Raw genomic sequence first — 20,971 nt, 5'->3', positions numbered from 1 at the left:
ATAGCTTCTGTAAGTTTGGTTAACCAACGCTAATTAAAAGCCAAAAGGGGAGCTTATTTCCACACCCAACAAAATATGGTAGGTATAGATGTAGGAATTTTTAAAATGAGTATGTTCTTTGCACAAGAAAGCTGGTTTTACTTAAAAAAAACAAAATCAAACCACACACAAAGAGGAGACTACTACCCAATTATAATCATTTTAAGGTAGGTCAAGTTTTGTGAATGTTCTGGTGTCACAGGTTAGTTGTAGAAAATATTTCTCATTTATTCAACAGTAAATTGGATTCCATAAAATTTATTACATCAACTCACACCATCAATCAGATATCAAATCAATTTGCACTAGTCACTCATTAAGATGTGATTATGTAATGATCAGACTATATGGCAGAATAAAGCACAGACGCGTCAAAGCTTTACTTTAGTGAATGCATAGAAAAGATGATTACTATGCAAAATTGGGCTAAAGCATGAAAAATATATATCTCAAGGTGTAGCACTCTAATTAGATAGTGCTGGCATAAAATCAATAGTTATGAAGCAGAAATTAAAATATATATTTTTAATGAATACAATGAAGTCAAAGTACATATCTCCAAAGAATAGCGTGAAGATCTTTGAGAGATGAATGACAGTTTGGAAGCACAAATGATAACTCCTCCCCACCCCCCCAAGTGTCAGACTAAAAATGTAATTAAATCTGAATTATTTTTGGTTTCTTCTACAAAAGCTTTCCAGGCCAACTCTGGGAGAAAGATACAGTATGAAAGAGGATTATAGTTGGAGAGAAACATCTCAGGTTCTCTATGTAACAGTTCTGCTAAGAAGTCTAATGTGATGAAAAGAATACCACTCCTCATATCCTATGAGAAACGTTTGACCCCATCGCCCTGAAGATCGTTTATGTACTGTCCCTACCCCCTGAAAAATTCATCAGCGTGCCAACGTATATGAGAATTCTGAGGGGGTCTACAGATTTTTTTTCCCCATTGCAAGGCATATTTTGTTGATTGCACTACTCCATACTATTATTCTGACATGTTGCATTTTACTGATACCAACCTATGACTGGCTCTGATTCAGCAAGTTACTTACACATTTATTTGACTTCAATAGGAATCCTCACATGCTTAAATTTAGTCACTTATCTTGCTGAATCAGGATAATAGTATTGATTTCTCTGTATACCTTACATATTAGTAACAGAGTTCCCTCCACATTACTGACTCTTCCAGTATCATGTACTAAGTGACTCGAACACCAGTGTACAAGATAACCATCAGTACAATATACACAAAATGTTGTTGATACCATGAACTGTAATGTTGCCGTCAGGTTCTGTGGTTTGTTCTGCAATCACTGCAGCTGGAATTTGAGACACTTTCGCAACCAGATTTCTACCACTGTAGTGGTATACTTGTTGCACAAGGAAGTATCTGTTTTGTACCGCTGACTCATTGTTGAATACAGTGAAATCTAAGAAACAAACCTAATATTAAAGTCCCCTACATGCAATATCTAGTCTCAGCAAAATAAAGTGACATTTTGTTGCCAGGGCTTTAATGGTATTATTCTGCTTGAAGTGATAGAGCAGTAGTTCTCAAAGTTTTGTACTGGTGACCCCTTCCACATAGCAAGCCTCTGAGTGCAACCCTCCCTTATAAAACATTTTCTTAGATATTTAACACCATTATAAATGCTGGATGCAAGGCGGGGTTTGGGGTGGAGGCTGACTGCTGACGACCCCCCATGTAATAACCTCGTGACCCCCTGAGGGGTCCCAATCCCCAGTTTGAGTACCCCTGTGATAGAGGGTCCAATTCTGTTCCCATTGAAGTCAAAAGAAGCAGTGAGCCTAGAGTTAAGTAGTGCTATTTGTGAGAGTAATCGTCTAAATTTAACCTTTCTTAATCTTGACAAAAAATTTACAATGAACATCTAATGACCAATGTAAAAATATTATTGGTTAAAAAACTGATCATGCTAGTAACATAATTATACATATTTTACAACCTTTCTTCAGCACCACTTCTAAGTAGGTAACAAACTAGAGAATCAGATTACACAGAAAGCAACTGTTATAAGGAACAATTTAGCAGAAAACATTCCTCAGATTTATAAAATAACATATGGATAAACTTAATTTAAAATTAAGCAGGATAAAGATTTCATTTAAGATCATTCACCAATAAACCTGAATTCTGCTTTTATTCAATTTTAATTTTCAAAAACTCTGAAGACTAAATGGATTAACTTAATTTCATTCAGAAATAGATGCTGGTCTCTGCAAAATGCTAAAAATTAGCTTTTTTTTTTTTTTATACATGGTAGATTGCAAGACCAATCTTTTTCTTTGGAGGAGGGGGATAAAACGTTACTCTAGGTATGCCTTTTTGTTAAGAGAACTCTCCAGGAACACGTCTTGCTGTTCGGTTAAATGCTTTCTGAACAAAAAACCTATGAAAAGCATCCTCCAACTGAACTCAATGGGCAGGATAAGTGAGCTGGTGTAAGACACAAGGAAACAAATATGAGGCAAGAAATTATTCTCAAAATATCCTTCTAAATCACTGCAGAAAACAAACTTCTACACAGCATACAACAGCTGAGTAAAACTTTCATGTGTAACAGCCTGCCGAGCACATTTTTCAAAAGAGGCAGTTGCAGGAGCCATACGTCAAGGCTATGATGACTGGTAAAAGCATAGAAATGTGGCTCCTGTACATTGTTCCAGAGAAGTAACCATTCTCTCCACTCCCAAAGCAGTGAATGTCCTTATGAAATAAGCCTAAATTGAGCCTGAAGCCTCTTCAGCTTTTAACAGTAGGACTTCCTAATAATCCTCAATACCAACAGCACGGTCAGTAGTACACAATACAAGAGGTTGCAAATGTCTACCAGTAGGATGAATCAATGGCTACATATCTTTGTCTCTCAAGAGGGCTCTTTTAAAGGAGATATTTAGCACTCTCCTCACCATCAAGGCTGTAGATCTACTTCTCTTTTAGGGTTCATGCAAAGCAAGAAAAATAAATAGTGACCTGAGAAACTATCATGACCTGAGGAACTATCAGAAAACGTGGAACTAGTTTTGAAACTAAACCATTCTGATAAAAAACAAACATGGATCCTTGCAGTGAAAAGCCTGAAACTCCCAACAATCCTACTCAAACAAACTGCCATAAGAAAAACAGTTTTCAAAGTAAGTGATCTCTCTAAATTATCCACCAGGGTTTGGGGAAAGAGAATCCATAAAGACAAGCAGGGTCAAGACCCCACAAGAAAAAGGGAGGTCAGCTTTGGTCTCACTTTATCTGACACCCTAAATACTTTCAGGTAAGTGCCTGTGGACAAATACTCTATTACACATAATTAAGGCTCCATTATGAAATTGCACAAAACCGATATTCTCTAACATATCTTTTTTTTTTTTTTTTTTTAAGGAAATGAAATATCACAACAAAGATAGAGTGGAGAGGGGCAGAACTTTCTTGAAGTGTGCCGAATTCCAAAGGTCTATCATTTTGCAATAGAATGTGGAGATGAACTACTTGTGGGCCAACAGAAACATGGCAATCACTTTCTCAGAGATCTATATTTTTCTTTATAAAGATTATCCTCCCAAAAGCCATGCCAAGAGACATTGGTGATATCTCTATCATACTGGTCACTGGCATATCAGAAAAGGAGAGAGAGGATGATCTTGAGCTTAAGTCACTAGACTGAGAATATCTCAGGAGTTTTACTATTTTCCTTTCTCTGTCTCCTAAAACTAAACAGACTTGTCTTTCCTGATACTGGACAGTACTAGAGAAACACAGGACAGGTTCCGTATACAGTTATTGCCTTAAAAATAATATTTACCACATTACAACATATGTTTCTTTACTGTAGTATTTACAATGTTTCCTATACTTAGAAGGAGAAATACCAAAAAATAACTGATACATTTAACTATCATAGGTGGTAAAACATCTACATGTATAGCCGTAACAGAGCTAAACCAATCATCCAAAAGCTCTACATCAAGACACATTCCATTAGAACATTACAAGTTTGCTGAAAGTTAGAATACTGAAATTAAAACAACCTTATAAAGTGCAACCTTTACACTATAAAATACGAAGATGCATGTTACCTCGGGGGGAAAAAAAACATTGTACTGAACAATTGCCAATTACTACACTCCATTTTTAACTACCATATTCATACAAGAGTTGGAAATTTCCCCTTAGCTTGCTAGGTGTCTGAAGACTCGCAACTACTTTTGGGTTTAAATTTTTAATTTTAATAATTCAAGGTGGAAATACGAAGACAAAACTTGGGCAGAAAAAAAGCAATATACTGGTGTAAAGCTAAAGCAGACCTGCTTCCTCATCCTCCTCATCCTCTTCCTCATCATCTGAACTTGATGACAAGGGAGCTGGTGCAGAGCTAGCTTGATTATTAACATATCCACCATACTGCATGCCTGTGAAGTGGAAAGCACAAACACAAGAGTCAAACAGACAGGAAAGATGAGAAACAAAAGTCACAAATCATTGCATTAAAAGTGAGAGAAATCAGGCATTCCAGAGAACATCTTACATGCAAGTGATGAAAGTTCATTAATAGTCTCAGAGAGCTAGATCATCTCTGTAAGTAGTTTAGCAGAAGCAGCTTTTTAGTGAACTAGTTTGGTTCAGCATTAGTACTGCCTAAGAAAAACTAGCAGGAAGGAAAATATGTTTAATAATTCCTCTGGACAAAGAAAGAATAAGTTTGCTTGGCAAACTTGCCCTTTTAAAAACGAATCATCCAAATTCTTTAGTATTTTGCAGTTTAGCAAGAAGAGTAATGAAATATATCATTGCCTCACCGTATAAGCGCACACATGTTCCACCTTTCCATGTTTTCCATCACACTCCTACCATGCATTTTAAACAAGATATGCCAGTTTAATAAGTGTTAGCACTACTGTGCCGGTTTACTTGGTCAAGAGTGTCAAAAATGAGGGCCTACAGTTAGGCTCATAAGTCCATATTTAGGCACCTAAATACATGGCCTGATTTTCAAAAGCACGGAGGAGCACCCAGGAACGTCATCACAGAACATTCTACAAACTGTAACCAACAGTTTTTAATACAATAGGCACTGTACACAAATACAAACAATAGACAAGGCACTAGATACATATACTGTGTAAAGATGTGATGTATAGCCACGTTAAGTACTGATCAGTTGACAGTGTGTGCAGAACTACTGACTTGACAAACTACACAAGTACTCAAAATCTTGAACATCTGTTGATTTTATAGATGCAACTTACCATAGTTTTCTTCTTGGCAGCTCAATGGACTACTATGCTTTAAAAAAAATTAACTCAGACACTTCCAAAATTTTGAAGAGTTCTGTGTTTTTCTAATAGAAGTCCTGAATTTACACTGGACTAGTATACCACATATGAGACATGACAATATATTTAACATTCTATTACAATAAAATTGTGGCAGATAAATCATATACACATTGGCATTCATGTATACATACAATGATGTGTATATGTAATGACATTCAATTACTAATTCAAACTGTTTTAACTGTTGTATAGTGAGCCACATTAACATGTATTTTATTAAAATACACAAGCTAGCCATCACATCATTCTGCTTTAAAAAGATTCTCAAATGAACAAATCAGGAGTATTTAAATTATACTTAATACAACTCAGTGGGGATAGTTTGAAGAGCAGCTACCAAGGCAATGGAAGAGGAAATAAGAAACCAAAGAGAATACCAGAACATTGTCTGGCCCTGCCAGAAGAAAGACAGGAGGCTATGGATATGGTTTAATTAGGTCGCAATTTTATTCACTTAAAATATTTTCAAGTACCTGGCAAAAGGTAGTACAATGCAGGCATTTCCCTAATCATTTCCACCTAATGCCCAACCTGCTTCCAGCCATCCTGTTGCTGGACCCCCACCATCCTCCCCTCATATGAGATAAAAGGGGGCTTTAAAAGGAGGAAGGGCCACTCCCTGCTGTATCAGCCTTAAGGGGGAAATAGAAAAAAAGAGGGTGGTCAGCTCCTCACTGTAGCAGACTTCGGAGCCCCAAAAACCCCTTTACTCAGATCTCAAGTGATGCTTCCCTTCCAATCCTTTTCCAATCCATTTTATCCAATAACCATATCCCTTACATAACGAGTACATTTATGCTTGGCTACTTCCTCCCACCCTGTCCCTGACAGGCTCCTAGATATTGACTGATTCCTCCCTTAATATTGAGTACACCTGTTTCTCTAATTTTCCCTGAATAATTCAGGTGCCACTAAGATATGTCCCAATGAGAAATTATCAAACTCCCTTGCTTATATATGAATTTAGCCACCTCCCTATTCACATACCTCCCCGTCATATTGACCCAAGGAGGATTCATGGCCCCCTTCTATATCCTACGTTGCAACATGTCAGACCAAATAATTGTCACCCCAGGAAACAACTCCTGGATCTGCACCACATCCCCCTTAACCCATCAATTCAACCTCCTTACGCCTTCACAAATAGTTTTCAACGAAGAGAACAATAATTGCAATCAGTTTCTGCTCCTGGGCTGCCAAAGAGTATACAAGGGGCATCAACTGTTCCCATAGCATGCTCTGCCATCCACATTAGCTCAGGACTGCCACCCTGCCTAGACACAGATGTGAACTGCCAGATGACCTGAAAGCCTACTTGTGCATCTAGTATACAATATTGTACCTACAGATCCACACTACTGCTTGCTTGGTCCATTTGCATGATTCTGAAATTGGAAACAGTAAATTAGTTCAAATTCTCTACCTGGGGTCTCACATATGTCCCATATGCATTTGAATGTCATTGCTCTGGAATGAGTGGGGACCAAATTATGCACCAGTAATGTCAACTCTAAAAGCCCTTTTCTGAAAACTAACAAGCTGGTATGTTGCGAGGGGCCTTCCATCACCAAGAATAAAGAGGGGGCCCTCTTCAATCGGTCTCTTCTCTATTTAAGCCCTTAGTGGGCAAATTCTGGCCTCACTCCCCTCCTGTAGTATGATGGACTCACCTCATCCCCTGAACAGTTTTGAATATCCTCAGGCCAAGACAACTGATTATTCCTCCACTCCAAAGCCCATTTCAAAGTATCCCACACTGACCCAAGCACTAGCTCACTCATTCTAAAAGCTCCAAAAAACTACCAGGAATGCAGTCTTGAACAAGGTTGACTCCTGTCTGCTTCTGCATATTTGGATGAGAAATAGCACCAAATCCTCAAGCGTCTGAACAGTGACTAGACCACAGCAATCCTCTCTGGGGCCCATGTCTTGAGGCTACGTTACTAAAAACCTCCAAAATATAAACCCACTACACAGATCTGGGTAACCCCTTATTCTACTGACAAATGTAAGGTCTGAGAAGGGACCAGAGATGCCAGCCCACAGGTTGCCAGACACAATGTACTGAAATTTCTGATCTTCCAGAATAAGTGATATCATTGACAGGCCCTCCCCCTCCTCTGAAATTACACAAAATTGTTAAAAACTCCTGCCATCAGCCATAAACGGCTGTGGTGCTACCAGTCTCTGTACTACTCCATCATACGTCAAGGTTTCAGAATGCTATTGGCATCTATTCTGGCTCCTTGTTGGCTCAGGATGCTAGGTCCTGAAATTCATCCACCTGAAATCACAACAATGCATCAGCTATTTCATTATTGATCCTGGGAACATGTCTGGCAGAAAACCATATGTCAAGATTTAAAGACTGTAGTACAAAAGCTCTTACCAACTTCAGAGCCTTAGGTGATCTGAAGGACTGGCGATTGAGAATATGTACCATTGCCATGTTGTCACTCCAAAAATGCACTTTTGTTTGTAAAATCCGTTCCCCAAATACTTATAGCTACCAAAATGGGAAAGAATTCCAGGAATGTTATATTCTCTACTACATATTTCTGTAGCCAATCTGAAGGCCATTCTGGCTACACCACCTGCCTCGGTAAAATTCTCCCAAACTTATTCCTCCTGATGCATCTGAATGAATCCATAATTCTTCTTCTTCAACACTTAGTGGAACAGTCAGCTGTAGTGATCATTCACTGTTTGGTCCATTCCTGTGCGACTGTAAGGGCTTGAGAGCCCAAGAGTCCAACATCGGAACAGACTTGATGAACCGATGTAATAAGGGGTCTGCCTCCACACCCCAGTTGGTGGAATTTTATCCCAGATGTTACAAGCCATTCAAGAACGGTGGTCACCAGAATGTCTTGTGGCATTCTTGCGACATGTCCGAAAAGCATAAGACAATGGTCCCAGTAGTCTGTAGACTGGAGCGACCGTAAACATCTGCATTACAAATGAAGTCATTCCACTTTATGCCCAATATACGATGTTGGCATTTTGTGTGGAAAGCCTCCAGCTTTGCCCAGTCTGAGTCGCATAGTGTCCTGTTTCGCAACCGTACAACAGTATGGAAAGGATACAGCTCAAATAGATCTTGAACTGGGTTGTCATGCTGAGATGATGTTGATTCCATATTCATTGTAAACACCCCTTGACAGACGCTGTGATGCCCATCTGATGGAGAACCTCCGTGTGAGAGTTGGAATGAACTGGTGAGTATAGACCCCAAATAGCAAAAGCCGGGGACTGTTTTGACAGTTTCATTATTCAAAGAGATTGGAGTCACAGGTGGACTTGGTCCTAGATTTTGCAGCTTTGTCTTTGACCACAAAACATGGAAGCCAACCCTTCCTCCACTTGCTGGAGTGCCTCATGAAACCTGTCGGGGCTCTGTACTAGAAGAACAACATCATTGGCAGTCAAGGTCTGAGAGTGAGAGATCACCGATCTTAATGCCTATGGACCTGATAGAATACTGCATTATGAAATCCATTGCCTGACAAAAGAGTGCAGGGGCCAAGACACAGCCCTGCCTGACACCAGATACTGATTTAAAAGGTGCCAATATCCGATTCCCCAAATGTACACGGGCAGTGGTTCCATTATGCAGCTTGCTAATCAAGTCCAGCAGAGCAATTGGGAAACCTACCTCTTTTAAGGCCTTCCATAGTGTGACTCAGTCAAATGAATCAAACGAAGCCTTAAGATCGACATGCGCTACATGCAGGGGCTTCTTGAACTCATGGTGTATCTCCAACAAGAAGAGGGCCAAAATGACATCTAATTGGACCTGTTCCTCATAAAGCCTGAGTGTTGGGGGCAACACTTCTGATGTAGCAGGGGCTCCAAAAGCGCCAGCAGAACATGCACAAACAACTTCCCTGGCATGGACAACAAGGTGATCGGGCTGTAGCTCTGACATTCACTGCGTGGTCCCTTGCCCTTATAAAGTGAGATCACAATACCGTCCTTCCAGGGAGTTGGCAAGGTTCCAGTTCTCCACACCAAATGAAAGATGGCCAGAAGTGATTCCACAACAGAGTCAATAGCACATTTTAGCAGCTCTCGGAGAATGCCATCGGTGTTGGCTGAGTGTCCATTTTCAGTTAGCGGATGGCACACTTCATCCAATGTTGGTGCATCAGTACAAGTATCTGGGCCTGAAACCACAGTGGCTGCCAAAACTTCCAGCTTTGAACAAGCAGCAACTGGAGAGCTGATTCAGGGCACTGTGATAATTTTCCACCCAGCGTGAAAGGATGTCATCCAATTTACATGGATGGCCTTGGCTGTTGTTCAAGAGGCCTTTCATAGTAACTACCTCTAGACCGCTAAGACAAATTCATCATCATCTGCCACTTGGTTATAATATGCCTCAAGATCGCAGAGTGCCAGGGGGTTGAACTTTCACTTCAGCTGAGTACAAGCAGGCTTATCGCCACACTGACAGAATGTGGCCTTCAATTTAACTGTCTGGAAGGCCTCCTTTGATAGCTATGGTCGGCGTGCTAGGCGCCTAATAGCCAATGGTCTGCTCGGCAGATTGGTGGAGGATGGAGGTGAACAGAGACCAGGCAACCTCGACATCATCTGGCAGGTCAGCTAGAGCCGAGAATCTATTTCTGACGTTGATACAAAACCTGTTGGCTATACCTGACACACAGAGAAGTGCATCGATGTCAAACTTTTTCCTCATCACAGAGGGCTTACTTGCTTGTCAGAGTGTCAACGCCATGCAGGCAACCACTAGGTGGTGATCTGTTTTCGCGGCACATTCCGCACCACGATATACTCTACAGGAGGTGAAGAGACGCCTGTCACGTGTGATGATGTGGTCCAACTCCTTCTGACAGATGCCATCATGAGAGATCCATGACATCTGGTGTATGCATCACCGCTTGAACCATGACCCAAGAATCGAAAGATTCTGAGAGGCGCAGAAGGTGAGAAAGCAGCAAGAGTTATAGTTGAGTGTACCTGAACTGTAATGGCCAGTGACCTGTTCAAGCCCAATTCGCAGGGAGACAGTACCTGCATTTAGGTTGCTAAGAATCACAAAACTGTCATGTGGAGGGATGGTGCGTACTAGAGATTCCAATTGATCGCAGAAATGATCTTTGACTGAATCAACAGATTTCTCAGTCAGCACATAGACTACTATGATAGCGAGGTGACTGTGCCAATGTTTAAGACATGCAATAAGTAGCAGAGAAGATCCAGGCATCCAGGTTATCAAGAAGGACTTGGCTTCACTTCAAAGTAGTAATGCTACCCCTTATAAGTGGCTGGGGCTGCTGGAATACAGAAGTAATGAATCTTCCACCTTGTGGCATCCGTGATCTATCAGCCTTGCTTCCATTAGGCCTGCGATTGATATGCCAAGATGGTCCGCATGAGACAGTGACCTGATGAACACACCTGTGAAGAGCTGGAACATTCCAGGTTGTAATTTTGATGGGCTGGTAGAGAACCCAGCTATGTTTGAATACATTGTCATGGCATACTGCTGATGTGCCTGCTGACATCAGAAGACGCGCATGACATCAGAAGACGCGGATCCCCAGGCGGTCTTTGGCATTAGCCTTTCACATTTGCAATGCAAGAAGGCGGCACCGGCAGGTCATCTACAGCGGAGAGTAAAGCGGGGCTTTAACTGTGGTGCTGAGTGCTAAGTTATTCATGTTGATCAAAAGTAAGAGCGAACGATCTATAACTCTCTCTCTATAATCCGTTCCTCCCTCCAAAAAGACACTCCATTAAAATGATTCAGAAACTGTTCTCAAGTCCCCAAATCCTCCTTCACCTCTTCATTAAGCTTATAAAATGGTTGGGCTTTGATATTCCCAATGACCGCCTGGTGCAAAATGCCCAAAATGACCCTGTGGCCACTATTCAGCATACAAAGTTAAGATGCCCAATAATAGATTGCAGCTCCAGCACTGTAGGCCTCCTTGCCACTATAGCCTTGATAATCAATCCCAGACGTTCCCCCAGCGTATCCTGTGGGAATCTAGATACACCAGTCTGTGTATCTATCCCACTCCCTAAATAGGTCAGCTTAGCAAAGGGCCCTTATTTTTTCATCAGTCAGAGGTATCCCCAACCTAACAAGGACTCGCCACATATACCTGTAGTGAGCACATTCTTGAGAAGCTGAGTTGTGAGATGCCATAACATATTAGAGGGGTTTAGAAACAGAGCAAGGCTGAGGGTATCCCAGTTTTTCAAATACACTATGCATTAACATTCCCAAAGGGACGATCACACTCTGCTGAAGCTCCTACATGTAACAACTAGATAGTGTGACAGCCAGAACCAACAGAAATGAAACTGATGAACTCTTCAGTTTCTCTCTGATGCTAGAATGTGGAAAAAACTTGTTCAGATATTCTTATCCTCTGATGCTATGGGGTGCACTTGGTAAAGAGGAGAGAAAAGAAAAATTATCTTCCCAGTACCAGATTGTATTTGTACTTCTCTTAAAAATTTTACTCATGGCTCAGCAGGAGCTGCAGAATGAACTGACTAGGAATACATCAGTTTCCTTTTACAATGGTTCAGAAGTGCTGAGCAAGAACATGAGCAGCACTGGCATGATTAAGAGGGGAAGAGAAACAGATTAAGTTCAGTAAGACACAAGAGGTGAGGAAGACAGAAGATAAAAACTACAGGAACGGGGTCAGATATGAAGAGGAGAAGGAGTGGAACAGAAAAGGAGAGAGAAACCAAAAGCAGCTAGGGTATGGTTGGTATGGTGTTCCACTAGCTGTGAGTCAGAGTTTAGGACGGGGCTTAAAACCAAACTACATGTCCCAGTAGAAGCTGGGAGGTCTACAGGGACAGGACACATAAACCGTGAGGAAATATATGCTCAGAATCATTCTTTCATAATCCAAATCCAGTCTCTAATCTGAAGCAATCTTGGAACCATTAGCAATTATCTTCAAGAACTCATGGACATCGAGTGAGGTCCCAGAGAGTGGAGGACAAATATAGCACCTGTCTTTAAAAAGGGGAACAAAGAGGACCCGGGAAATTATAGACCAGTCAGCCTAACTTCAATACCTGGAAAGATACTGGAACAAATTATTAAACAATCAATTTGTAAGCAACTAGAGCAGTGGTTTTCAACCTGTGGCCCATGACCCCTGGGAGTCCACACCTCCATTCGAAATTTTTTAGAGGTCTACAAATGAAAAAAGGTTCAAAACCACTGACCTAGAGTATAATAGGAATTTAAGGAATAGCCAAGATGTCAAGAACACTAAACAAACTTAATTTCCTTCTTTGAGAGGGTTACTGGCCAAGTGAATAGCGGGGAAGCAGAAGACATGAAAGCTCTTGATTTTATTCTATCGTCCCACATGGAACTCTCATAAGCAAACTAAGGAAATGCAGTCTAGATGAATTTACTGTAAGGTAGGTGAACAACAGGTTAAAAGACCATACTCCAAGAGCAGTTATCAGTGGTTTGCTGTCAAACTGGGAAGGTGCATCAAAAGGAGTTACGAAGGGATCAGTAGTATTCAATATTTTCCTAAATGACTTGGATCATGGAGTGGAGAGTATGCTTATAAAATCTGCAGATGGCAGACTGTAAGGACATTTTGGAGAACAGGATTAGAATTCAAAAGTACAAATACCCAGTTATACGATATTGCAGGGTTTTGTTTTTGTTGCTAAAACAAGACTATTCTAGCACAATATGAAAGATTTCCAAAATGTAAATTATACAATTACTGGGTTTGGATTTCATAATAGTAGCAGTGTCAAAAATAAAACGAGAATTAAGTGAAAAGAAATGAGATTATAAAGTAGCTTTTTAACAAGTCTTCCTTTACATTACCCTCAGATTTCCAATACAACCATCACCATAGTATCTAGGCACTGACTGAAATACTAAGATTAATCTTGCATTTGTTCAAAAATGGACCCTGCTGTTCAACATTCTTAGATTTAGCTGTTTTTAAACTGTTTTTTTAATTCACTCATCAGCTTCTGTTATTCGAGAATTTACGCAGGCCACAAATTATTTAAACTTACCTACAATATGAGAGGACAAAAATCAGCTCACTTAATCTATATGTTACAGCCAATTTCAAGACAAATATGCATTTAGAGCATTAAAACTTCAATTAACTTCCAAAAAGCTACACTCAGATTCTGTAGACTCTACTTTTAAAAGAAAAATTGAGTTTATAGAAATTTCCCTGACCATCTTCACAACACTGCTATTTTAAGCCTTGTTCACACTGGATCAACATTAACCCAGCTTCCAAATATACAACAGTGTAAAATTCAGTTACCTTAACAGGCTTTCACAGTTGCGGCCCTGATTCAGCAAAACACTTAAGTTCATGTTTAACCCACTGAAGACATTTAAGCACTTGCTTCTGCAAAGCATTTAAGCGCAAGTCAAATTTCACAAAGCACTTAAGCAAGACTTAGGAGCATCCACACAGTCTTACATGAATGAGATAAGATGTACTTTGTAATGTACAGAACCATGGGACAAGGTAAAGTAGTAACCCCCAGTGGGCACATGCCATGAGGAAGAGCACACTTCATTAAACCTAAAAAATAATCTGTGACACTTTATACTCATCTGTACTACAGGCAGAATCCCTCCCAAATGAGAGAAAAAAAAAAAGTGTATTACGTGATCCCAAATTCAAATAATCACTGGTACAAATATTTCAAGAGTGCCTTAACTGCAGCATTTCAGAGACCTGAAATGAACCTGTAACTGAAGAGGATAAAGCTGATCAACTACAGGTTTCTATTGCCAGTGAATGCCAACAACTTTTATTCCTATATCAAGGAAGAGGCAAGTACAAGAAATGTGATTGCGTGCATTTATTACTGATAAAATTAAAACAAATATATGCAATCAGTAGAACCCTCAGGCGCCTGGCAAATTAAAAAGGGCCTTGGTGTCATACCATTTGGACATCTCTGTCTTGAAAGTGTGATTATCCAACTGTGCTATATACACTGAGAGAGACTGAATTTATAAAGATGTTTACATTTAGCTGTGTATTCAGCAATACCTGCAATGATCTGTATAGAATGTATCAAATGTTTGTACTTTCCATACATATCACTGCTAGTATGTACATATGGAATACCGCACATTAAGATAAATATATACATTTAAATATGCAATCATATCACATTTCCTCCCTGGTTTGGACGCACAGACTCTGCACACACTTTGTATGTGAGTTATTATTGTGAGACTGCCTAGGAGGATTAAGGAACACTGTGCTGTAGCAAACTCCATTAACCAAACGGCAGCTGCAAATCAATTTCCACAAACATCACTTTGTGTAATGATTTTAAAAAGATTTAGTGTGGGGACAGTACTTTTCAAACAATTAATAGTATTCATCTCTGCATGATTGGGGGATAAAAGTCCAGTTGATAGACAATAGATTACTTTAATGGATTTTCCTAGGTTTTTTATTCATTGATAAATATGGGGATCATAACACAGATTACAAAAGGGCTTTGAGACCTATGTATGAAAACACTGTATCAGAGCCAAGTATTTAAGATTTAAAAGCTTTTGAGAATTTTTTTAAACCTGCACATATTTTATTGTAACTGAAACAACTGGTATCTGCTCAAATTTATGTGTTCACCATTTAAACAAATATATTAAAATGTTATTTTGTAGGAAGTTACAGAGCACTAAAGTAGCCAAGAGAAAACACTGCAAATGTGTAAAAAAAAAAAAAGGAATATGGAAACTGGAATCTCCATCTATACATAATGTAGTGTTTTACAACTTGGAAGGCAAGCCAGAAGAGACCACTGAGAATCAGTGAGGATGATGAAGGTGCAAGAGCCTAGATTCATTCCAGTTCCCCACTACAAATGTGCTGCCATGAGTAAAGCACCAAGAAGCTTCTTTGAAAGCTTACCTCCCTGCTCCTACAACAGTCCCTATTGCAGCTTGCCACAGGAGCAGTTTACATAGGGCTACAGGCTCAGGAAACAGCTCCCCAGCCCAAGTTTTTTTTATGTCTGCTTTTCAAACATAGATCAGCTGCAACAGCACGTGACCAGATCCCACAGAATCACCAATGGATGCACACTACCCAAACAGCACATGGCCTTTTGGCGAATTAGGGAACTGGAATAGCCAGGAATGACTAAGGGAGGGGAAGTAAAAATAAAAACAGTAAAAAAAGATCAAAAAATGGGTGAGAGAGGAGAATGGAAACAGAATAAATGCAGACACAAGATAACGGTACACAGCATTTTGAAAGGATGCAGCAAGGGGTGCCCTGAGGGGTTTCAACAGAAAGCAAAAACCCTACTATAAACCCTATACATAAATGTATATAGGACAAGTTGCAAATAGGTCTATTAAAAAAAAAAAAAAAAAGACAATTCAAATTGTGCTTTTAAAAAAAAGAAATCAAGACCCTCCGAACCCTCCCGCTGTGGTAATAGGTAACCGTTATGCTCTTCTTGATACAGGAAAGAAGGCATCACCCCCTACAGTAAAGGAGGAGAAGCCTCGTACCCCTAAGGCTGGGAGGTCTGCTGCCACCACTGCGAATAGGAAACGTAGAGTAGTGGTGGTCGGAGACTCTCTGCTGAGGGGGACGGAGGCGCCCATCTGTCGCCCTGACATTTCATCTCGGGAGGTATGCTGCCTGCCGGGAGCCCGTATCCGAGACGTTACGGAGGCATTGTCGAGGATTATCCAGCCCTCTGACTACTACCCCATGCTACTCATCCATGTGGGCACAAATGATACTGCGCGGTGTGACACTGAGCGGATCAAGAGTGACTACAGGGCTCTGGGAGTACGGGTGAAGGAGTTTGGAGCGCAGGTGGTATTCTCTTCGATTCTTCCTGTCAAAGGTAGGGGCCCGGGCAGAGACAGATGCATCATGGAGGTGAATGCCTGGCTGCGAAGATGGTGTCGCCAGGAGGGCTTTGGCTTCCTAGACCACGGGATGCTATTTGAGGAAGGATTGCTAGGCAGAGATGGTGTTCACCTTTCGAGGAGGGGAAAGACCCTATTTGGACACAGACTGGCTAACCTAGTGAGGAGGGCTTTAAACTAGGTTCGACGGGGACAGGTGAGCAAAGCCCGCAGGTAAGTGGGGAACATGGAGACCTGGGAGATGGGTCGGAGACGAGAGGGAGTGTGGGCTATATTGGCAGAGAGAAAGGAGGGTCAGGACAAAACCGGGAGGAAAGATCAAACCAGTATCTTAGATGCCTATATACAAATGCGAGAAGTATGGGTAATAAGCAGGAAGAACTGGAAGTGCTAATAAATAAATACAACTATGACATTGTTGGCATCACTGAAACTTGGTGGGATAATACACATGATTGGAATGTTGGTGTGGATGGATACAGCTTGCTCAGGAAGGATAGACAGGGGAAAAAGGGAGGAGGTGTTGCCTTATATATTAAAAATGTACACACTTGGACTGAGGTAGAGATGGACATAGGAGACGGAAGTGTTGAGAGTCTCTGGGTTAGGCTAAAAGGGGTAAAAAACAAGGGTGATGTCATGCTAGGAGTCTACTACAGGCCACCTAACCAGGTGGAAGAGGTGGATGAGGCTTTTTTTAAACAACTAACAAAATCATCCAAAGCCCAAGATTTGGTGGTGGGGGGGGACTTCAACTATCCGGATATATGTTGGGAAAATAACACAGCGGGGCACAGACTATCCAACAAATTCTTGGACTGCATTGCAGACAACTTTTTATTTCAGAAGGTTGAAAAAGCTACTAGGGGTGAAGCTGCTCTAGACTTGATTTTAACAAATAGGGAGGAACTCGTTGAGAATTTGAAAGTAGAAGGCAGCTTGGGTGAAAGTGATCATGAAATCATAGAGTTTGCAATTCTAAGGAAGGGTAGAAGGGAGAACAGCAAAATAGAGACAATGGATTTCAGGAAGGCGGATTTTGGTAAGCTCAGAGAGCTGATAGGTAAGGTCCCATGGGAATCAAGACTGAGGGGAAAAACAACTGAGGAGAGCTGGCAGTTTTTCAAAAGGACACTATTAAGGGCCCAAAAGCAAGCTATTCCGCTGGTTAGGAAAGATAGAAAATGTGGCAAAAGACCACCTTGGCTTAACCACGAGATCTTGCATGATCTAAAAAATAAAAAGGAGTCATATAAAAAATGGAAACTAGGACAGATTACAAAGGATGAATATAGGCAAACAACACAGGAATGCAGGGGCAAGATTAGAAAGGCAAAGGCACAAAATGAGCTCAAACTAGCTACGGGAATAAAGGGGAACAAGAAGACTTTTTATCAATACATTAGAAGCAAGAGGAAGACCAAAGACAGGGTAGGCCCACTGCTTAGTGAAGAGGGAGAAACAGTAACAGGAAACTTGGAAATGGCAGAGATGCTTAATGACTTCTTTGTTTCGGTCTTCACCGAGAAGTCTGAAGGAATGCCTATCCTAGTGAATGCTAATGGGAAGGGGGTAGGTTTAGCAGATAAAATAAAAAAAGAACAAGTTAAAAATCACTTAGAAAAGTTAGATGCCTGCAAGTCACCAGGGCCTGATGAAATGCATCCTAGAATACTCAAGGAGCTAATAGAGGAGGTATCTGAGCCTCTAGCTATTATCTTTGGAAAATCATGGGAGACGGGAGAGATTCCAGAAGACTGGAAAAGGGCAAATATAGTGCCCATCTATAAAAAGGGAAATAAAAACAACCCAGGAAACTACAGACCAGTTAGTTTAACTTCTGTGCCAGGGAAGATAATGGAGCAAGTAATTAAGGAAATCATCTGCAAACACTTGGAAGGTGGTAAGGTGATAGGGAACAGCCAGCATGGATTTGTAAAGAACAAATCATGTCAAACCAATCTGATAGCTTTCTTCGATAGGATAACGAGTCTTGTGGATAAGGGAGAAGCTGTGGATGTGGTATACCTAGACTTTAGTAAGGCATTTGATACGGTCTCGCATGATATTCTTATCGAGAAACTAGGCAAATACAATTTAGATGGGGCTACTATAAGGTGGGTGCATAACTGGCTGGATAACCGTACTCAGAGAGTTGTTATTAATGGTTCCCAATCCTGCTGGAAAGGCATAACGAGTGGGGTTCCGCAGGGGTCTGTTTTGGGACCGGCTCTGTTCAATATCTTCATTAACGACTTAGATATTGGTATAGAAAGTACGATTATTAAGTTTGCGGATGATACCAAACTGGGAGGGATTGCAACTGCTTTGGAGGACAGGGTCATAATTCAAAATGATCTGGACAAATTGGAGAAATGGTCTGAGTTAAACAGGATGAAGTTTAACCAAGACAAATGCAAAGTGCTCCACTTAGGAAGAAAAAATCAGTTTCACACATACAGAATGGGAAGAGACTGTCTAGGAAGGAGTACGGCAGAAAGGGATCTAGGGGTTATAGTGGACCACAAGCTAAATATGAGTCAACAGTGTGATGCTGTTGCAAAAAAAGCAAACGTGATTCTGGGATGTATTAACAGGTGTGTTGTGAGCAAGACACGAGAAGTCATTCTTCCGCTCTACTCTGCTCTGGTTAGGCCTCAGCTGGAGTATTGTGTCCAGTTCTGGGCACCGCATTTCAAGAAAGATGTGGAGAAATTGGAAAGGGTCCAGAGAAGAGCAACAAGAATGATTAAAGGTCTTGAGAACATGACCTATGAAGCAAGGCTGAAAGAATTGGGTTTGTTTAGTTTGGAAAAGAGAAGACTGAGAGGGGACATGATAGCAGTTTTCAGGTATCTAAAAGGGTGTCATAAGGAGGAGGGAGAAAACTTGTTCACCTTAGCCTCTGAGGATAGAACAAGAAGCAATGGGCTTAAACTGCAGCAAGGGAGGTCTAGGTTGGACATTAGGAAAAAGTTCCTAACTGTCAGGGTGGTTAAACACTGGAATAAATTGCCTAGGGAGGTTGTGGAATCTCCATCTCTGGAGATATTTAAGAGTAGGTTAGATAAATGTCTATCAGGGATGGTCTAGACAGTATTTGGTCCTGCCATGCGGGCAGGGGACTGGACTCGATGACCTCTCGAGGTCCCTTCCAGTCCTAGAATCTATGAATCTATGAATAAGACAAAACAGAGACTTGCCCTAGATGCTCACTGTCAGATATGTTTTGTCAACAGGAAAAAAAAAAGAGAAAATAAAAACTAAAACTATTAAAACCTTGATAAATATTAAAAGTTAAGTTACTATTATGTATTCTAAAATAAGCTAACTCTCCTCTTGCTTTTAATACCTTCTTGAAGCAGTGATTCCGATGGCTGTGTATTGGAAGGCACAGAAGCAGGTTCAGTTAAGTGGTCTCCAACAGGTGTTCTTATTGAAGAGGTCACAGCAGAAGAAACAACAGATGTTTCCACACCAGGCTTGGTAAACTGAACATTCTGGCTTACAGGATGCGATGAATCTACAATACCAACTGAAAAACAGAGTGAAAAAGGAAGATAACATTTTACTCATTAGCAAAGACAACTGCACCAATACCAGACAACAGTTAACTTGATTCTGGTTTCAGAGTTCCTAAGATAAAGTATTTCAAAGAGCAACAGCTTTAAACAGCTAGATTGCTGAGAAAGAGGAAAAATATGTTTTTCAGTTGAACACCAATTCTGCTAAGTAAACACTCCATTGAGATGGAGATTACTGTTTTGAATATTAATTGTACCAACAACTAAAGCAGAAAATATAATTTCACACAGAAAGCATCAGATAGATGGTTTAATGCTAAGAAGAGCCTGGATACACCAAATTTGTGATCCATCCCCAAACCTATGCCCTCTAATTCTGCCTCCAAAAATCACTCTCACAGCCTGACAGACTGTTGTACTGCCCAGTCACTAATCTTCCTTCCAAGTAAGGCAGCACAGTCAAGTTGCAGCAATCAGCTGTGCAGTGCTCCACTGCTTTGCTTCCCTACTACACTGGTCTTTCCAACTATGCGGCCCAGACACCTAGGATTCTGCTTTAATCAGCAATTAGTATCACATGGAATATTAAAATATTTTCACAGGGAATTTGCAATGTTGTTTTGAACATCTGAACATGCTAGGATCTTCCCATTAAAACTCAAACGATGCCAAAAGGCAGGATATAGCTCATTAGGAATACTTTCCATATCAAAACTATCCTCACTTCAGTGAAGTGAGTTTTAAAGGGGCACAGATATTGTAAAGAGGAGTAGGTCAACAATAGTTATGAAAATTTTTGTAAAGGTACAATAACTTTATTTCCACCAAATATCAATGTAGTCTGAATAAATTGTACTTTTAGCAAACGAAACTTTAAGCAACCTTTTTTCTAACACTTCAAGCTCAATTCTCCCCTTATGAACACACATTCCTGAGAGCTATTAGAAAATTGGTTGATGTACAGGTGCAGACTACCCGCTTTTACAATGCAACACATCTGCCAATGCAGACCAATAAACCAGAAGCCAGGATCAAGTCTTTGATGATTATTTTACCAGATCAGACTATTAAAATGGCAAAAATAAAAGCAAAAGAAATTCAGCTGACCACCAGCATTTAGAATACAAATGAGACAACT

The 20,971-nt window shown here is 40.6% G+C and overlaps 1 protein-coding gene across 3 annotated transcripts in view; it reads right to left on the bottom strand.

Annotated features, from left to right (window-relative positions):
• Positions 1–20,971, bottom strand: part of SEC24B (SEC24 homolog B, COPII coat complex component) — an 88,922-nt gene that overhangs the window by 47,082 nt on the left and 20,869 nt on the right. For 2 of the 3 annotated variants that reach the window (XM_026659858.1, XM_026659859.1), the window contains exons 3-4: positions 19,662–19,844; positions 4,369–4,473 (exon numbers count right to left, since the gene is read on the bottom strand). In XM_026659858.1, the coding sequence (XP_026515643.1) occupies positions 4,369–4,473; positions 19,662–19,844 (288 nt within the window). The remainder of the gene's footprint in view (positions 1–4,368; positions 4,474–19,661; positions 19,845–20,971) is intronic. The other variant, XM_026659860.1, reaches the window with a different exon arrangement.

This window comes from Terrapene carolina, unplaced genomic scaffold, assembly GCF_002925995.2.
Source record: "Terrapene carolina triunguis isolate 2854851 unplaced genomic scaffold, T_m_triunguis-2.0 Scaffold706, whole genome shotgun sequence".
Classification (NCBI taxonomy): Eukaryota; Metazoa; Chordata; order Testudines; family Emydidae; genus Terrapene; species Terrapene triunguis.
Note: the sequence above shows the minus strand (reverse complement) of the source record. Positions and strands in the feature narration are given on the sequence as shown.